Source organism: Catharus ustulatus, chromosome 5, assembly GCF_009819885.2.
Source record: "Catharus ustulatus isolate bCatUst1 chromosome 5, bCatUst1.pri.v2, whole genome shotgun sequence".
Taxonomy (NCBI): Eukaryota; Metazoa; Chordata; class Aves; order Passeriformes; family Turdidae; genus Catharus; species Catharus ustulatus.
The window spans coordinates 52,527,845-52,547,643 of record NC_046225.1 but is presented as its reverse complement, the minus strand read 5'-3'; the positions used below and the strand labels follow the sequence as shown (position 1 = coordinate 52,547,643).

Below are 19,799 nucleotides of genomic sequence, written 5' to 3'. Positions count from 1 at the left end.
CAACCATCATTTAATGGGACTGCTACCAACACCCTGCCTGACGGGGTGTCAGGCTGTACTCCGACTTTGTCAGGGTTTGGAGTTTCTTTCTTTGTAGTACTGTATTTCGATTTTAATTTCCCTAGAAAAGAACTGTTATTCCTAATTCCCATATCTTTGCCTGAAAGCCCCTTGATTTCAAAATTATAATAATTTGGAGGGAGGGGGTTTACATTCTTCATTTCAAAGAGAAGCTCCTGCCTTTCTCAGCAGACACCTGTCCTCCAAACTAAAACAGCAACTTTTCATTCTTCGTCCATATATAAGCCGCACCTGATTATAAGCCGCACTTCCGGGTTCGGACCAAAATTTTAGTCAAAATGGTGCGGCTTATAATCGTGAAATTACTGTAATTGTTTCCATGTTCAGATTCCAGTGTGTGCCTTTCTTGCATCCAAAATTACTTCATACTTCTATGTTGTTCCTTAAGTCTCTTCTGGAGCTGTGTTCAGAGTTTCTATAACTATATGGACAGACTTTATATTACTGTGCCTCAAGAAAAACAAAAATGGCAGGCATCAGTCTTCTTATATTGAGTAAATTGACTATATCTCAACATACATACTGTTGCTAAACATGTTAAAAGATTAAATTATACTGCAAAATTGCTCTATAAATATTTGTTGTACTAATGCTCCAACTGTGTATATGAATTATTAAATTAATCAATAGTGAAATAGCATCTTACAGGGCTAATTATTTTTGTATTTGTGTTTATTTGAAGAAATCTAGGAAAATTGTGTACGAACTGAAACAGACCTTTATTGATTTTCTACTGCTGCTGTGTGTAGTGCTGTATAGGAGACTTTTATATAGAATAGAAAAATGGTTGCATGTGTTTGAAAGAAATATTGACTTCCTTTGTGTTTTTATATAGTTCGTTGGATGTGTGTCTATCTCTTGTTAACAACATTTCCCACAAGTCCAGGAAGAGTTTTTCAGCAGAAGTAGGTTGGTTGAGCAGGGTAGGACTGAAAAATCATCCACTGCCCTTCCAGCCGTCAAATTACATAGAGAGGATAAATCTCCTTTAAACTGGTGATTATGTAGTGTGAATTGAATTAATGTTTCCTGATCTTTAAATGATGATAAATTAGTTCCTAGCATTTCTGTTGTTCAGGCAGCCTGCAGTAGAAAGCCAGGTAGGTCTCTCAGTGGTCATACAGAGGCCACCTCCCTATAAATTACATCGTTCTCTGACCTGTTCTACACCTCACAGTTCAGGCTAATCATTGACAGGGCTTTTACAATCACAAGCTTTTAGTGAAGCTTTGATAAGACACTCCAGCAGCTTGTGGCAAATGAAGACAGTCTGCACGGTGTGGACTCCAGCAAAAGAATGGAATTTTTTCAGCATCAGTACAAGAATTCTGATTTTTTAACACTGGCACTATAAACTGGCATAATGTGTGGCCAACGACTGGAGAAGATTGTTGCTTTTTGGACATTATTTTTCATAAGGATAGTTACTGGGCTTGCTGGAGAGGGAAGATCTGTGTGGAAAAAGGACTCCCACTTCAGCCCTGTGAGCGAAACACAGATGTTTTTATATGACACTTTCCCCAGAGAGTTTCTCTGGGGTGTAGGGACAGGAGCTTTCCAGGTGGAAGGCAGCTGGAGGAAGGACGGGAAAGGCTCTTCCATCTGGGACCGCTTCACCCACTCGGAGTTCAGGGCTGCTGACAGCACAGGCACCTCCAGTGACAGTTACATCTTGTTGGACAAAGATTTGTCTGCTTTGGATTTTTTGGGAGTTACTTTTTACCAGTTTTCAATTTCATGGTCAAGGCTTTTCCCCACTGGAGTAGTAGCAGCTCCAAATGAAAAAGGACTTCAGTATTATAACACCCTTATTGACTCTCTACTGCATAGAAATATTGACCCCGTGGTCACACTGTACCACTGGGACCTGCCCTTGATGCTGCAAGAAAAATACGGGGGATGGAAAAATGAATCGATGATTGATATCTTCAATGACTATGCCACGTTCTGCTTCCAGACCTTTGGGGATCGTGTTAAGTATTGGATTACAATCCACAATCCGTATTTAGTTGCTTGGCATGGATATGGCACAGGTATTCATGCTCCAGGAGAGAGAGGAAAAATAAGAACTGTCTACTCAGTAGGACACAATTTGATTAAGGTACAGTATAATAAGATTTTACAAATTGATCTTGCACTGCAGTGGGAAATAACAGGAGGAATTGGTCCTGTGATCAGTATTTTTTTTTAAAAATCACCTACTGTGAAAGCACCAAGAACTAACCTTTAGCTAAGGCAGTCTTTCTGTTAATCCTCACTTTGATCTTATTGCTTGTCACAACAGCTGACTCAGTAATTATTTATTTTAAAGTGCTTGTTAATTATTTAAATTAGCTTTTATGTACAAATTCTAACTATTAAAGAGCATTCTTTGTTCTTTACATTTAGTTAAACAGATTTGGCCATACTAAAATGACTATTCTATTAGTTTAAAAGGAAATTCATTTGTATTTGCATATTGAATCAATTTTACTGATCAGAGAATATGTATATGTAAGTATGATTAGTTCTAGCTTAATAAGATCATATTGCAAAATGTTTTCTTCTAAACTAGTAAGGTTGGCATTTCTTGGGTTTGGAAGAAAACAAATGTCCTCCTCAGTACTTGAGAGTTTCAAATTATTTCCATAATATACAGTAATTTTTTCATCTGCCATGCTCAAAGTACTTTACAGAGCAGGTCACGATCCCATCTCTGCAGCCAGTATAATTCCCCCTGCTGAAACTATTCTTAACTGTCACAACAAGAATTTTTCTACAACTTGCCTTACATGATACATGTAATTAACAAATAAATCTGAATGAGTTTATCCTACAGAAAGAAGTGTGCATGTGGGAAAAAATTATTTGCCAGTGTATTTAAAATACTCTGCAACTAACAAATCCTTGAATTTGCTTCTGGCTTTGAACCTTCAGAACATCATTTTTCAAAAATTTCACACTGCAGTCAGTAGAAGGTTTATACACACAAATGTTTTCAAGCATCCTGAGTCACAAACTGATTTCAGACTTAGCAGAAGAATGATTTAAATTGTACAGATTTGTGAAGCATCTCAAAGAAAACTGATGCCAAATAATTCTTTTTATTTTCAAGTGCTATTTTATATAATGCATGTAAAAGATACCACATAAGTTTGCAGTATTTCTTGCCCTCATTTCTGAGTGTCACAATCAAATATGGAGTACCAACTAGGCAGTCTCTGCAATTTCTGTAAAATCCATGGAAGCAGCACACCACACACACAGGGAGAAATACTCCTCTGCGAAAGAATCAATTGGATTTTCCAGGAAGCCAAGCACAGCTGGGTCTGATACACAAATTACTGACCTAATTCTCTTAGTCAATATTATTTGTCTCTCAGACTTGATTTGATAGTTGCTTCTTGCTCTGGAGTATAAAATGAATCACTTGGATGAAAGAGTTAAGGAGACTTTAAGCAGCACACAACCCTTTAACTACTGTTTTATTATCCTTGGGCAGAAATTATTTTCCTGTAGTACACTTCTTACAACCCCATGAACATTAACTAAAGTATTAGTAGTTCTCTCCTGTACCACTGTAAAATTTCTGAAGATTTTAGATTTGAGATCAATGAAAAATCTCAAATTTGTAGAAGATTATTTGAGGAGCTGGAGTTTTCTGGTTGGGGTTAGATTGGAATGGAAACTCCTGAGGTACCAGTCGATATGGGTCAATTCTTCTTATCTTTAGATATAATTATTTATTTCTCTTAATAAACTGTAATGCCAGCCAGCCATTCCACAGAAGTCACAGCTAGTACTGTTCCAAGCCAACTAGCCAGAATCTTTCTCAAAGATTTTTGTGCGAGTTTAAATGTTCGGTTCATTGTCATTTCATGTTGACAATACAGTGTTAATAGAATGTATTGATGCACAATCAGGATTCATGTGTTATGAAATATTTCTCCTTTGAGAATCAAGAAAAGTTATAAGATTCCCTCTTTAAAGAGATTTCACATGGGTGTTTATTTAATGACCGGTATATACTGGTCTGTTTCTCAGACACTGTATTATGACTAACTTCTAATTTCCCACTGCAAACCAAAATCATTATCCCAAAAATAAATCAACCAAAATGTCAGGTTTTGGCAGTGTGAAGCAAAGCCTGTTAAAGCTCTTGAAAAGATTGTCATTTATGTCATCAGCTTTAGGAAGAACCACATTCTTGTCCATGTCAAGGCTTCATTTTTGGACAGGTTGTTGACAGACACAGTACTCAATGCCACCCTGTGCACAAACCAGGTCCATCCATTAAATACACAGAGCAGGAAAAACAGGCCTGTAATGCTGAAATGAAGCTGATCTGGCCACCACGCTGTTACACTGCAATTTTCTGGAAATAATTCTCAAAACTTTTTTGTTGTATCTTTGGAGAAACTAAACGAAACTCTCGCATGAATCCTACTTTTAGTTTAATTTCCTTGTGTATTGTTGCAGTCATGGTGTTATCAGAACTACAGTAATTTCACGAATACAAGCCGCACCAATTTGACCAAAATTTTGGTGGAAACCCGCAAGTGCGGCCAATATTCCGGGGCGGCTAATACATTAACAAAATTCTAAAAGCTGCCAACACGGAAGTGAGAGCCCACGGCAGCCCCAAGCCAAGCTGGAGCCCGGCCGGCCCCGGCTGAGGTGGGAAAGCCTGGCAGAGGCGGGGCCTGCAGTGTGGGGGGCGGGCGGCAGAGCCTGAGCCAGCAGGGCGGGGCAGGGGGGCGGCAGAGCCGGGTCAGTAGGGCGGGGGAGCCCGGGAGAACTGGGGCTAGCAGTGCAGGGGAGCATGGCAGAAGCAGGAAGGCCGACAGGTGGGGCTGCCTGGCAGCGGGGGAAGCCCAGCAGAATTGGGGCCAGCAGCGTGGGGGAGCCCAGCGGTGCGGGGGCCTGCAGTGCCAGCCAGGGCGAGGAAACGCGGCGGCGGTGCAGACGGGAGGGGGCGGCCGGCGAGCCTGGCGGCGGCGGCGGCAGCCCACCGGCAGGGCTAGGGAACGCGGCGCGGCGCGGCCGGCGAGCCGGGCGGCGGCGGCGGCAGCCCGCCGGCAGGGCTAGGGAACGCGGCAGCGGGGCGGTGCTGACGGGAGAGGGGGGCCAGCGAGCCCGGCAGCGGCGGCAGCACCACCCGGCCAGCCCCGCCGAGCCGTGGCGCTGAGCTGGGCTACCCGGCCCCGTCGGCAACCATGAGCGGGCCGAGCCTTCCTGGCCCCGCCCCAAGCCAGTAAAGCCCGCTATGCCGCGATCCTGTTACTAATTGGCCAATTTGTGAAAGCTGCGCACGGATTCTCGCGACGAACGAAAGTGCGGCTAATATTCGGGGTGCGGCTTATCTATTGACAAAGACAGCAACATTGTTGAGGCACCGGAAGTGCGGCTTATAATCCGTGCGGCTTGTATTCGTGAAACTACTGTAATCACTTTATATAAAGGAGTGCTTTTATGTGATATATCAATCATAACCTGAAGCTAAGTTTAATAGAATCACAAAAGCAATATAGCAAACCACAAACCTCTGCTTTTTTGAACTTTGGAGTATTTTATTGTAGAAACAATTAGAACGTTCCTGGAGATCTTTGTGTCCCTAGAAAAGGGCTGAAGAAATTTCTCTCCGTTTTAAACTATCAATTTTATTGCTTTCAAAAGCAATACAAAGTCTTAAAACTCAAATAATTGGCTGGCATATGGAAAAGTTCATAGAATACCACGTTGGAAGGGGACCTCAAGGATCATCTCCATGATGAGATGCATTTCTGGAACTGATTAAAAGATTGTCTGCTTCCATGAATGAATTCATGTAGGTAACTAGGCAGATCATGATCTTATTAAGTCTTTTCAACAAAAGTAGGGTTGGTCTGTCTTCATACAGCCCCAGAGTCCTGTGTGTTGGCTGGTACTGAATTGCTGATGCTGAGTCACCTCCTACCAGTGCTCCCCTCCAAGCCTTGCATCCTGTTAAGGGAATGCCCCAAGCACATCTGCTTCACAGCCAGCTCTGCCTTTTACATGGGCCTTGCTATTCAAGATCTGTAAAGAGAGGTGGTGAATGCAGAATCAAAGGCTGCTAAGCAGGGTGCTTAGGAGATCCACATTGGGAAAATAATCCAGAAGAATAATTTCAAACTTCAGTTTAAAAAAACTGTCACTTTTAAAACCATATTTGCATGTTACTATGTGTTCTCTTCATACACAGAGGGTAATCATTGCTGCTGACCATTTCAAAGGACTCAATACTACCTCTATGGAAATTAATAGAGTATCTGAATTTTCATGCTTATTAATTATAAATTGCTATGGGAGTCTCTTAGATAAATCTCTCTTAAATTGTATGGTCAATATGAGTAAGAAAAGGAGCATGTGGAATCTTATACCAGATGGAGAGTGGCCATCAAAAGTGTATTTCTGTTCTTCATTAAAGACTGCACTTCACAAAGGCAACATCAGAAAACAATTGATGATAACAGGTAACTTGCTATGCAACATTTGAAAGACACACCAAAGAAAATAAAAAATCAGTGAGCTTGCTCCTGAGGCAGATGTCATACTGAAACAGAGAAGAAAAAATGGCGCACAGAAAAATTCGATGGATTTCTTTGATTTATCAATAAATAAATCTGACAAGAAGCAAGGAAATGCAAAGCAGATGAATCGTTGGCTGAACCTATGTGAGATGTATACCTGATACATTATTAACATTTTCTCTATATCCAGTTATGTTCTTTCATACTTGGATTGAGGTTTGTGAATATCACAAGCACAGACCAACGTGTCTTCTTTTCCTCCATGCCCTCCAGGAAGTTCTGCCTTTGCTAGTAGGGAGAAAAAGGCTCTTTTTTTTATTATTATTATTATTACTTCCTGTTAGGGATTATACACACCCTTTTCCATGTGGCAGAAAAGCCCAGGAGAGAAATGTCATTATGAGGTCTCCCTAAAAAATGTCTTCATCACATACTTGGAATTGCCCCTGGCTCTTTGATAGATCTCACTGTGCCAGTATCTCTTCTTGGACACTGCTGCCTTTGGGATCTGTGGATGAGTGTGCCCCAGGAAAGCCCTATAATTCATTCTCCTTATAAACAAATTTCTGCTTCATGAATGGGAAATGATTATTCCTTCTATGTCCTACCAGACACTTCCTTCCCTTCCCCCAGTGGAGACTCCTTTCCTCAGGATGCAGAAAGATGGAGCTACACCAGCACATGGTATTTCTTACAGGAGAAGGGAAACCTGTCTCCATCAAGTATGACTCTAGGGTGGACATCAGAATCATCTATGCTTGTAAATGTTTTTGCTGAAAGATTTTTCAAATAGTAGTAGCTATGTGATGATGTAAAATTCAGCACTGATTCATATTTTTTTGAGGATTTGTTATTTTCAGGTTGGCTTTCTTAGATTTCTTGGTAATCATTAGGGAAAACAATCCAAATGCCAGACAGTTAACACACAACAGATTTGATAGGGAAGCCTCAGTCCTTCATAACACCCTCTCAAGAAGTGTAATTGCCTGCATCTCGAGATGTAGGCAATCCTTCACACGGATTGAGATTCAGTTTGCAAAAGAAAGGCTTTAGTTCTACTTTAGTTCTACTGACTATGGGGCATCTTTACCACAGATCAAAAAGGCCTTGAACAGAAATACACTCTCCAAATAAGCCACACACCCCTGCCCTTCTTTTGAAGTGTAACATCATCATCATCAGACTCTATATTCTAGTTCTTCATGGTTTAAATACCAAACAAGTAAACAAAAAGCCCAAATAATTTTAGTAGCATTTTTAAAATTTTAGTTTTCCTAAATGTTCTTGACTTCCAGTACACTAAAATAACTCCATATATCCCTGAGATTGTTTTGTATACTCATTGCTGTTCAAAGAAAAATTGCCTGACTAAAGTATCTTAAGAATTTTTAAGTATTGCCCTTTCTATTGAAAGCTCTTTGCATACACATATGTTAAACTATAGGATCAGAATTTGAAGGAGTATGAGAATATTTGAAAAAGAGAGAAGAACAATACCGTTGTCTTCAGTTTATTAAGTTGACTTTTCTAGCCTTTTCATGGGGTTAGTACTAACTGACATAGCACTCTCTGTGACTTCTAAGACTAAGGAATATTTTCTACATTAATACCAGGAAAATATGCTGAAATTAATGAGTCATACATATCTAGAATAAATACCCAATATTGATTCTACTTTAACTGTGTATTTAGCCTTGACATTTGTCCTTGCTCTAACAAGAAACGTGAAAGATTAGGGATTAAACTCTAACTGAAAAAAGATTAGTCAAGACTTACTGAAAATACCCAATTTGATGTATGATACAGCTTTTAAATTGATGTTTGTTTCATATCTGGTCTTAAAAAACAAATTATATAAATCAGATAATTCCATCAACAATAGTTTGCATTTAGCAAACACCTTCTATCTGAGAATGTTAAGCTTTTTTACAGATAATTAACAACTCAAAACAGAATTATAGAAAAGCAAATTATACTGTGTCTACTATGTCTGTAAAACCCTTACTATAGACAGTGACAAGCTTTTTACAGTAAGAGTTACTCCTCAGAATTAAGTCATCAGTGATACATACAAATTTGTATATGAGGAATCTATCTTGATGCATATTAAATGTACTTATTTATACCTGAGGTCTGCTTCTCTAGAATTATACCTGTGGCTGTATTCTCTACTGTACACATTTTTTTAAATAGTAATTTTATTTTCTTCTAATCACCTCCTGGAGATGTGGGTGAATATGAGTTATCCCTGACTGGCTTTTACATGTCAATATCATATTCTAATTAGTTGTTTTTTTGGCAAAGCCATCTTTCTGCACTTCACCTAGAAAAGTGTGATTGCTGTTTTACCTGGTGCTATTGTCATGGTACTTGGCACTGTGCATTATACAGCTGAGTGCAGTGGGGGGCTTCTTGTTAAGCCAGTGCAGCCATGTGCCTCTTGTTCAACAGTGGTGTTTGTGGGCTGTGTCTGGAGAAAAGGTGTACAAACCAGGTGAGAAAACACTAGAGGCAGAGCACAGAGTAAGCCTGGCCCCAGCAGCCACCCCAGGCTGGAGGGACTTTCAGGAGAGGACAGTGAGAGCAACTGAGGAGATGGCACTGGCCGCTTAAATTTTCTGATGAGGCTGCTAAGAAATCCACTTTATAATATTTTAATTCTATCTTGCAATTTGCCCCATTAGTCCGTTTTTGCTGGCTTCCCTCTTCAGCTACATTACCTGCATTTCAAAGGTTAGTGACACTTTATCAGTATTTTCAAAGACAGACCTTGAACAGATGTTACGAGCATGACCTTAGAAACCATAAACAACTGATACACAAAATTTCACAAACTGTAATTCTTTGGTACTCCCCAGCTTATACAAATACCTACCTGACATCAGGTCTTTTGGAGATTTTTTAAACTGTCAAGGCTGTGTGTTTCTAGATAAATTAACTGAAATTATTGTCAAAGGTAAGCAATGCTGTTTGGCTTAGCAATGATGGCAATCTAACTCAGCACTCAGTGTTTCACAATGCTCCTAATGGTTTTTTTTTTTGGGTGCAAACTATTATTTTCTTTCCAGCTTAAGAATATAAAGCCACACAGGCATAAGGTAAACTCTGAGTTACTTGACAACTCTTCAGCTGGGAGAGGTCAGCTTCCCTCTCGTGTCAGGTGTCAGATCACTCGAAGTGATTCACACTGCAGTCACTGTTCTCTGACCTACCTGTCCTGTTTCCTAGCAGGACTTTGACAATGCTAGTGGTTCCTCAGTCTCCCATGTATTTCTGGTTTTGTGTAGGTTTTGTCTGCTGTATGCCCTTATTTAAGTAATTAATAATGTGACATTTGAGGTTAGTTGTGATGTGTGAGGATGCTACATTTTCTAAAACATGATGATATTCGAAAAGTGGTATTAAGATGTGATACAGTGCAGCGGCCATTTCAAAGAAGAAATTAACTAAAATCCTGAACAAAATTCTCACTCAGAACTGTCACAGTTGACATTTGGCTTCGAACATCACAGCTGGGTCCTTTGCACAAGTTTTTACATTTAGGGATTATACAAATATAAAAACTTGCTCTTATGACTAGGTGAAAATAAAACAACTAAATCCCAAGAAGAGGAATAGGGTGGATGTGGTTTGATGAGAGTAAGTCCAGGTAACCCCCGGAGCACAGAGCAGTTAGTAGCACAGAATCACCACTGGCAAATGAAATATCATATGAGATGTGTAATTGATGGAATAATTGTAAAGATGCTTTGAAATTTTAACCATATCAGGAATCACTGTTTGACAAAGACTCAGATGGAACTGGCTAGATCACAGAGTTCAAATCCCACTGTTAGACCTGTTCCAGAGTGTCCATGTAATAGCTATTCTCATCCCTGCTGAGATCTCCCCTGAAATTTAGACGTATGTTAAAAGGCAAAAAGCCACAGCCCTAAGGTGTCACAGGAGCAGCACACGAGTCACTGACACTGCCCTCATCCCAAGGAACCTCACAGGATAACAGTGATTGCCCATTCAACTGTGCAGGGTAATTCATGTGCCTTAGCTACTTCTTCCGTATAAGCCCGCAGTGACTCAGATGGAGCTACCTGCCTCTCTATCTGCCAAGGCACAAAGAGACTTACTAGAGTTACAATTTAATGCTATTTTTCTCTCATCAGGCTCATGCAAAGGTTTGGCATACCTACAAAGAACACTTCGAACCTTTTCAGAAGGGGATGGTATCCATAGTGTTGGGATCCCACTGGATTGAACCTAACAAATTGGAAGATGAGTCAGATATTTCTAAATGCCAGAAGTCTATGGAGAGAGTACTTGGATGGTTTGCTAAACCTATCCACGGGGATGGGGATTATCCAGAAGAACTGAAAAATGAATTCTTGTTTTTGCCACACTTTACTGAAGATGAAAAAAACTACATAAAGGGAACAGCTGACTTCTTCGCATTTTCCTTTGGTCCTAGTAACTTTAAACCTCCAAACACTCTACCAAAAATGGGACAAAATCTGTCACTCAATTTGAGGGAAGTACTGAACTGGATTAAACTGGAATACAACAGTCCCCGAATCCTGATTGCAGAGAATGGCTGGTTCACTGATAGCCATGTGAAAACAGATGACACCACAGCCATCTACATGATGAAAAACTTCATTAATAAGGTTTTACAAGGTTTGTACAGAAATTACTTTTTGGATTTTTTCAGAGCACTTTTGATAATTTGATATTTAACTCTGTAATAATTTAATCTTCTTTTTAAGAGATAATGGCAACAAAGTTAATCATTAATTATTTATACTGCATGAGTATAGTCATGGATCAGGATCTCCTGGTCCTAGGTGTTGTACAAACAGAAAAAATCCTGTCCCAGAAAGCTAAAGTCCAACATCTGCTTTGGGTTAGGGTTGGTTAGGGTTAGAGTTTCCATACTGAAACTATTACTCCTGCAGGACTGCAAGACTCCACCTATAGCAGGGACAAAAAAGCCTTGAGATCTTCTTCTGTGAATGTCACCTCTGGTGACAAAGGGAGCTTGGCTAACTCCTGACCTTTCCTACCTTCAGCCCCTTGTTTCTGCCCTGAACCTTCCCCTTGTTTTCCAGAAGGCTTTTCTCATCTTCACTCTACCACTCAATCAGGATCCTGACCTGTTTCTGCCCTCTCCTTTCACTGTCCCTGCAGAGGATGCTACAAACATACTCTCACTCTGATCCACCAGATCTCTATCACTTACCTTTTTTCTTTACCATAAAGTATACATAAAATAGTACTTTTTCTCAACCCATTTAAATGGCCACAAAATCTCAGCATGCACCATCTTAAGTAGCACAACATCTTTTGCTCTGACAATTAAATTTACCTCAACTATTCAATATGCTTCTAAAAACTAAAAGTTTTCACTCCTTTCAGTTCTAAAAATAGTTGTCACTAACTCTGTCCCTAGATATCTGCTCCCCTTTGTTCAACCTTTCTCATTGCAGATGTCAAATATTCATCTTTACTTGCAAGGCCATTCTAGCTTACCTGTTTATCCTTTACATCATTCTCTGCCTCTGCATTTTGCAGTGGGTATTTTCAGACATTTTTGTACTTTCTTCCCTAATTTAGAAGTTGCTTTCTATGCCATTGTGTTGCTTTGTTACATTTCCTCACCTCCTTTCCAGTATTCTGGCCTTGTCTGTCAGCTTCTCATATACTCATACTGCAAGCTCTTGGGCTTTCTGGCTTCATCTGACAACTAGGAAAACATCCATGGACTATGCCCATGCTGCTGGGTACCTTGGAACTCTGCTGCATCAATACCTGCACTATGCAAAACTGCTTTCTGCTCAAGTTGCAGCCTGGTGTGACAAGGGCAAGAAAGTTCAGTGGAAAGACAAAATGATGCAAAATGAAATGTCCTGAGAAAATGAGGCTAACAATGCTGGGAAAGAATAAACCAGAAAATTTCATCTTTATTCCTTGGCTTACTGCTGTGGTAGACTACAGGTAAAATATGGCTTATCCACCTGTGTCAAAATCCTCAGCAACGCTACTTGGTTGCTGCTTTACCTTGGGTATTCCAGCCCTTATAAGGTTAATGAGAAGAGTTATCTCATGTTATTTCCAGCTTAAAGCTGGCAACAGGCACTGACCGTGGAGTTTGGACTTTTTCTTCCAGGCTGCCAGCTGGCACAAGCCTGCATGGGTAAAAAACATTGTGGTTAGTTGGTGTCTGCTGAGAAGCTGCTTTGCAGGCTCTGCTGCCCTTCCTGAGGAATCAGGTTCCACACGTGAGAAAGCAGTTGTGTTGCCATATCTAGACTCCTTCGTAGGAGGGACATTAAGATTGCCTGAAGAAATCAGCATGCACTGTACGCATTATGTAACTAAATCAGTCTCTAGGTTGGCTAACCTAACTTCTCTAAAGTCATTAACAGTCCCATGCCAACAAAATAAATTTTTCAATTTACAAGCTGAGTAGACATTCATAAATGTTTGAGCTTGCAGACATCTTTCAAATAGAGTTTTAGCTTCATGACAAAGTTACAGACTGGATCAACTGTTGCTTCATTTTTACTCATCATTCTCTAATTTTACTGGTATTATTTTACTGGCAAATTGTCAAATGCAGCTTCAAACCTGGATGTGGTATAATATTTCTTGTTTGCTCAGAGCAGAAATAAAGCATCCTACAGTAATTTAATTTCTTAAGGAATTAGTGACACCTATTTTTTTAGTAAATAAAGACTCAAGATAGATATGTCAGTTTTGCAATGAATTACAGTGGATCAATAACCCTACAAATGTTGAGAAGACACTCAAGATTTCAAAATAAATAGCCCTTTCTCATAAATGTCCCTTATACATGTTAGAGTACTAAATACGAGACTCATGGATGTTACCTTTTCTTATGCAGCTATTAAATACGACAACATAGATGTGTTTGGTTACACAGCCTGGTCCCTCCTTGATGGCTTCGAATGGCAACATGCTTACAACATCAGGCGTGGGTTATTTTATGTAGATTTCAAAAGCAAAAAAAAGGAAAGGATTCCCAAGTCATCTGCTCTTTATTATAAACAAATCGTACAAGAAAATGGCTTCTTCCCAAAGGATTCTACCCCAAACTTGCAAGCTCAGTTCTCCTGTGACTTCTCCTGGGGTATCACCGAGTCTGTTCTCAAGGTAAGCATAAAATATTAAAAGGATCATTGGAAACAGAGTGATCAGCAACTTCAGCTTTGTGAAGAAATGATCGTATACAGCACATCGCATTCAAGAATTTCAATGCACGCTGCCAACAGAGCCTGCTGCAGGAGCCCTTCCAGGCCCAGCCCTCCCTCTGCTCATGTCCCCAGTGGCAGATCAGATGAGGAAATTTCAGACCAAGAAGTTGATCCAACCAATTGTTACTGGGTTATTTTTCAACCAGGGGTTTCCAAATCCAGCTTGCAGTGTGTCCATAGGGATGCTTGTGATGGCCTGATGGAGAGTGACAAAGGGCAGGGACAAGGTGATTATCCTGGTGGCAGCAGAGCGACCTGCAGGCTCCAGGTCTTGTCTACAGCAGAAACACATTCCTGGGTTAGGCTGGCTCTAAGTGCCACTTACACAAGTGGATAAGAACCATTCTTTAAAAAGACACATAGCACAGGTAAACCTTGAGGTTTTACCATCTGAGCTCACATTAGAAAAGAAGATTATAAGACCTTTTGTTCAAACTGGTTCCTACAGAACCTATTTATACTTCATTTTTCTTCTATTTCTGCTTTAAACTTAGTGAATAAGCTAACTGTATGTATGGCCAGTGTTGGGATACCCTTCTTGTCATTGCACATAGACAGTGCCATGACAGATATCAGCCTCAAAAAACAACAAAATCCCGTAATTTAACCTATTCACTGGAAACTATAGGGGGAAAAAAGTTAAGCTTCTATCTTGTTAACACGCAGCACAAGAAAGTACATTTTCTTTTAAGAAGAAGCAATCTAAATATTTAAAATTTCACTATATTGTAACTTGAAACCTACAAAAAGCATTTAAAAATTGAAATATTAAAAAATATATGTGCTTCTCGGAACCTTTTCAACCCATAGGAGATAGAAAAGATGTAACTAAATGCTACAAGCAGTTTGTGTCAGATTACTGTCCCTCAGTTTCACAAGGCTGATCACAGCAGCAGTGCCAAAATGATCTGTGCCTGCCTCAAACAGCCCCTGGTGCTTGTTCTCACCACTCGGTCTCCTGGCAGCTGCCTGAGAACTGCTGTGTGCATGACCAGAGTGAGCTCCAGCAGGGAGAGCTATCTGTGTGAAAACATCACGTAGGCTGGTGACAGGGCAAATGTCCATGTGTAATCGAAAAGAAAAGTGCAATTTTGATATTTTTCATAGGGAAAGCAACAGAATGATAAGCTGACCACTAGCACAAAGCCCATAGAGGTGAGTTGGTTATCCTCTTCCCCCTGGAGCATCTAAGCAGGGCCTTCTGACATCCAGCACTAATCAACAGCTAAACACAGGCAGAAATGCAGACTACAAGCAGGTATTACAATCATTTAATTAAAACCCATTGTAACATACTTTTATTTTCCAGGCAGAATCAGCAGCTTCCTCACCACAGTTCTGCGATTCCAGCTTGTACCTCTGGAATGTCACAGGAGATGGGCTTCTGCACAAAGTTGAAGGGGTAAAGCTAAAAACCCGACCAGCACAGTGCACAGATTTTGTCAGTATTAAAAAGCAACTGGATCTCCTGGAAAAAATGAAAGTCACCCATTACAGATTTGCACTTGACTGGTCACTAATTTTACCCAATGGAGATTTGTCAGTGGTCAACAGGCAAGTTCTCAGGTATTACAGATGTGTGATTAGTGAAATCCTGAAACTCAACATTCAATCCATGGTCACCTTGTATTATCCAACTCACACCTACCTGGGCCTGCCAGGTCCTTTGCTGCAGACAGGAGGATGGTTGAACCAATCCACTGCCTATGCTTTTCAAGCCTACGCAGCTTTATGTTATAGGGAACTTGGCGATTTGGTTAAACTTTGGATTACAATAAATGAGCCTAACCAACTAAGCAATGTCTACAACAGGAGCAGCAATGACACCTATCGGGCAGCACACAATTTATTAATAGCACATGCCATGGCCTGGAGAATATACGACGAGCAGTACCGCTCCTCTCAGTATGGCAAAGTGTCCCTGTCCCTGCATTCCGACTGGGCTGAGCCTGCCAACCCCTTCTTTGAATCTCATTCAAAAGCTGCCAACAGGTTTCTTCAGTTTGAAATAGGTTGGTTTGCCAATCCCATATTTAAAACTGGGGACTATCCAGCTACTATGAGGGACTACATTACATTTAAAAACAGAAAAGGCCTCTCACATACTTTGTTGCCTTCTTTCACAAGTGAGGAAAAGCAGCTTGTCAAAGGTGCAGCTGACTTCTATGCACTGAATCATTTCACCACCAGATTTGTGATTCATGAACCTCAGAATGGAAGCCAGTATGACTTTGATCGTGACATTCAATTTCTGCAGGATATCACCTGCCTGAGCTCCCCTTCTCGTTTGGCAGTGGTGCCTTGGGGAATGCGCAAAGTTCTCAGGTGGATCAAAAACACTTACGGTGACATTGACATTTACATCACAGCAAATGGAATAGATGACCCGTCCTTAGACAATGATGAACTTCGAAATTATTACTTGGGCAAATACGTACAAGAGGTTTTAAAAGGTGAGTATGTGACAGACTGAAGTTCCCCAGAGCCATTCCCATGGCTCAGACTCAGGCACAGCTAAGTCCTGCCCTGGACAGAGCAAGCAGTCTTGGTTCAGTTGCAGAAGGCAGCAGCACTGCCCCCCCGAGGGGCCTGACTGCAGTCACACTCAGGGCAGCTATCACACAAAGGAATGGCATCAAGTGCCTTGCACAAAATGCAGCTGCCTCCAGTTTAAACCATGTGAGAAGCTCTCTGGGCATGCACATACAGCAGGGTAGTTACTCAGAAGTTATTAAGAGATGGCACTTCAGCCCAACAACTCCCAAAAGACTATTAAAATTTCTACTCTCCTAACAAAGGCAAGAGCCTCCTTGCTTGCTGAACTAGTCATTGGACAGGAAAGTGCAAGCAAGTCCACAGCGACCTGGAGGGACACACAGAAGAAATACAGCAGGGCACCAGCAGCACCAGCTGCTGTTGAAGGGAGGAGTCCAACTTTAGTTCTTGCGTTTTCTCCTGAGTGCATATGGAAATCTCCTTCTTCACTTCAGAGAAAAAATAGTAAGGGTTATGGAGATAGAGGACAAAAATATTCAAGGCAATGATCTTCAGCAACAGCTTATTGTATTAGAAATGCTATAAGGGCCTCACCCTTCCCCTCCCTCTTCCTCCAACCAATCATTAAAGAAAAGCAGTGAGATACGGGCTACCAGCCTTGGTACCTGAACCACACAGGCAAAATGAGATGTGCAATACACCCCAGCCCTCACTGTTCCCTGCTGGTGAGCATTAAGAGATCCTGATGAGGGCATGGAATTCAAAAGCTTTCCTGAGGCAACTGACATCAAACAGTCCAGGTATCCTGGTTTCTCCTCTCTAGGAGTTAATAAAAAAGAAAACAAATCTTACTCATGGCTAAGCATGGCCTCAGGTTACTTGCACACATCAAGAAACAAAGTGTTCTCTATCCAGTGCTTAGCTTTCTCAGTTACTACAGGACTAACAAGCATTTGCTGATTTATTTTCCGCACTAATTTCATAATGCAAACATTAGAAAAATATATTATTAGAGGAAGTAAGTTTAAATGAAGTTTATTAAATGAAATTTAAAGGGCACTTCATTATAGTATTCCCATTTTAATTTTCAGAGCGTGATACTTTACAGCACTCACAAAAAGACCCCCCAGGTTACATGTTCTTAATCTGGGTCACATGCCCAACTATGCTCACTGCTTGCACATGACTTCAAGGCCTGCTGTTTGTTAAGTATTTTCTCCCAGCACTTGGGTGCAGCAGCGAAACACAAGAGCCACGCATGCTGCAGGGATGAGCAAATGAGTTTGGAGTAGGGCAGGAATTCTTGGAAAGCTGCTCTCATGGCACCAATGGGCAGCTGTTCCTGAGTCATTGCAGCTGGCTTCAGTTAAAAGCAGCATCTGGTTTTTCCCAGGAAAACAAACTCCAACCCTGTTCAAAGCCAGTTTTCATGGGATAGGTCCAAAAATTCCCAAATCATAAGGATTTTTTAAAAACAGTAAGGCACTGTTCCTACGTAATTGAGACAGTTAACTATTAGAAGCAATAAATAGTTTATGATGTAAGTACACTTTTTTAGTTGATAACAATGTAAAATCTGAACTCCTTACCAGAAAGTCTGCAGGTTTTACTTGAAATACTAGTTTTTATTAACACTTTGTTTTGGTTTCTTTTCCTTCTCAGCCTACTACATTGACAAAGTCAAGATTAAAGGCTACTATGCATTTAAGATGACTGAAGAAAAATCTAAGCCCAGATTTGGATTCTTCACTTCAGATTCAAAAGGAAAGCCCTCAATAAAATTTTACAATAGCCTGATAAGCAACAACGGCTTTCCTGCTGACTACTCAGTCTGTGGCCCCTCTAGCCATGAAAAGCAGTGTAGCTTCTGCATGTTTATTTCTCAGAAGAAGCCGTTAATATTCTTTGCCTGCTGCCTTTTCTCTACCCTCATTTTGCTTTTAGCTTTAATTTTTTTTCAAAAAAGAAAAAGAAGGAAACGTTTTAAGGCAAAAAGCATCAAGTGCATGTGTGTCTCGTTTTAAAAGGGGGCACAAGCCCACTTTCAGCGAGATCCTTCACTGCATTCTATAATGGACGATGCCACTCAGACAACTGTGGAAAAGCACTGAGTCACTCCAGTCACACACACCAAGCATTTCATTCAAAAACAAAGTAACCACATTCACAGGAAGAAGAGCCATGGCATTTGTTTCTGGTGAAATTACTTTTATCCACCTACTGTACATAGAAGACAACTTCATCTATTTAAAAAAAGAATTGACTCTCCTGTGCCTTGGAATAACCTTTAAAACAGCCTTACTTGCAAAGAGCGACTTTTGAGAACTGATACGCACTTTTGTATTAATAAATGTGTCTTGTGATGTGTATTCATGTTATGAGTGTTGTTGAGCATGAAACTGCAGCTGTTAGGGTTTAGAAAGTACTATTAAACCCCACAAACCTTATAACTAAGTACACCACCAGGACTGAAATGTGCTAAGCCAGCTTCTGAAGATACCCCTGAAAGAACAAAACCAAGTTAACTCCATTATTGACCAACAGACACCTCTTACAGATTCAGTGAGGTAGTTTTAAGCAAATATAACTGGAGACAAAACCATATATAGTCAGTATTTTTCATTTCCAAACTGCTGCAGCCATAACAACTTTTACTAGCAGAGAAAATCTAAATAAATAGGAACTATTAACCCACTCAATAGAGTGATAGAGTGATGAATATAAACTGCACTTCTCATTATGCAAGTGGATCTTTGGGAATTTTTTGGAATTTCTTAACGTGTGGGATGTTACTAACCTGTTGCCAAGTATGTTTTTGCACTATCCCAGTATTTAAGATATTTTTCCCAAATCGAATTAAGCAAGTGACAATGTGGATTTTACTACTGCACTAGAACTAGCAAAACCTCCCAGTTGGATGTTGCTACATGGCAAGATTAGTAGTGAAGAAACAAAGCTGTATCCCCAGAAAACACAAATCACTGCTGGTGAAACTCAGCAATACACTCTGAGCTTTGAGGTCAAGTCCTTTGTTTTCTTAATTGAGCAATAAAAATAAAGTATCACATTTCCAGACTTCTGCTTCTATCTATGTATTTAGTTTACATTGTCTTACAAATCTAGTTGTACTGATTTCAGTTTTGTTTTTCAGCTACTTCAGATTCTGTCTGAGGCTTGAGAAAAGATGTGAAAGAACACTGGTAATCCCCCTGTGAGAACCATGTTTTTACTATTTCTTAATGCTATGACTCAAAAATGCCACTTCATGACTTTGTCACAGAAAGATCATGGTAGCATAGCCTACACATTGCCCCCAGTCTCTGAGCACATTCATTCTGTCTGAATGAAGTCTGATGGTTTGAAAACGCACTGGCAGTGTGGACCCAGTGTGCACTCTGCTTCTCCAAAAGCCAACAGGTTCATACAA

The 19,799-nt window shown here is 40.4% G+C and overlaps 1 protein-coding gene across 1 annotated transcript; it reads left to right on the top strand.

The window, feature by feature from the left end:
- Positions 1 to 1,444: 1,444 nt before the first annotated feature.
- Positions 1,445 to 19,755, top strand: KLB (klotho beta). Its single transcript, XM_033060236.1, has 5 exons — positions 1,445 to 2,182; positions 10,772 to 11,279; positions 13,507 to 13,775; positions 15,186 to 16,329; positions 18,035 to 19,755. Exons 1-5 carry the CDS (start codon positions 1,445 to 1,447, stop codon positions 18,394 to 18,396), a joined length of 3,021 nt encoding a protein of 1,006 aa, XP_032916127.1. The 3' UTR covers positions 18,397 to 19,755.
- Positions 19,756 to 19,799: the final 44 nt, after the last annotated feature.

What these genes read in the sequence shown, in the direction of transcription:
- KLB (XM_033060236.1), top strand. Translation starts at nt 1,445, where the DNA reads ATGTGTGGCCAACGACTGGAGAAGATTGTTGCTTTTTGGACATTATTT. An exon ending in TAGGACACAATTTGATTAAG is followed by an intron (nt 2,183 to 10,771) that starts GTACAGTATAAT and finishes TTCTCTCATCAG; the next exon opens with GCTCATGCAAAGGTTTGGCA. An exon ending in CGTACAAGAGGTTTTAAAAG is followed by an intron (nt 16,330 to 18,034) that starts GTGAGTATGTGA and finishes TTTCCTTCTCAG; the next exon opens with CCTACTACATTGACAAAGTC.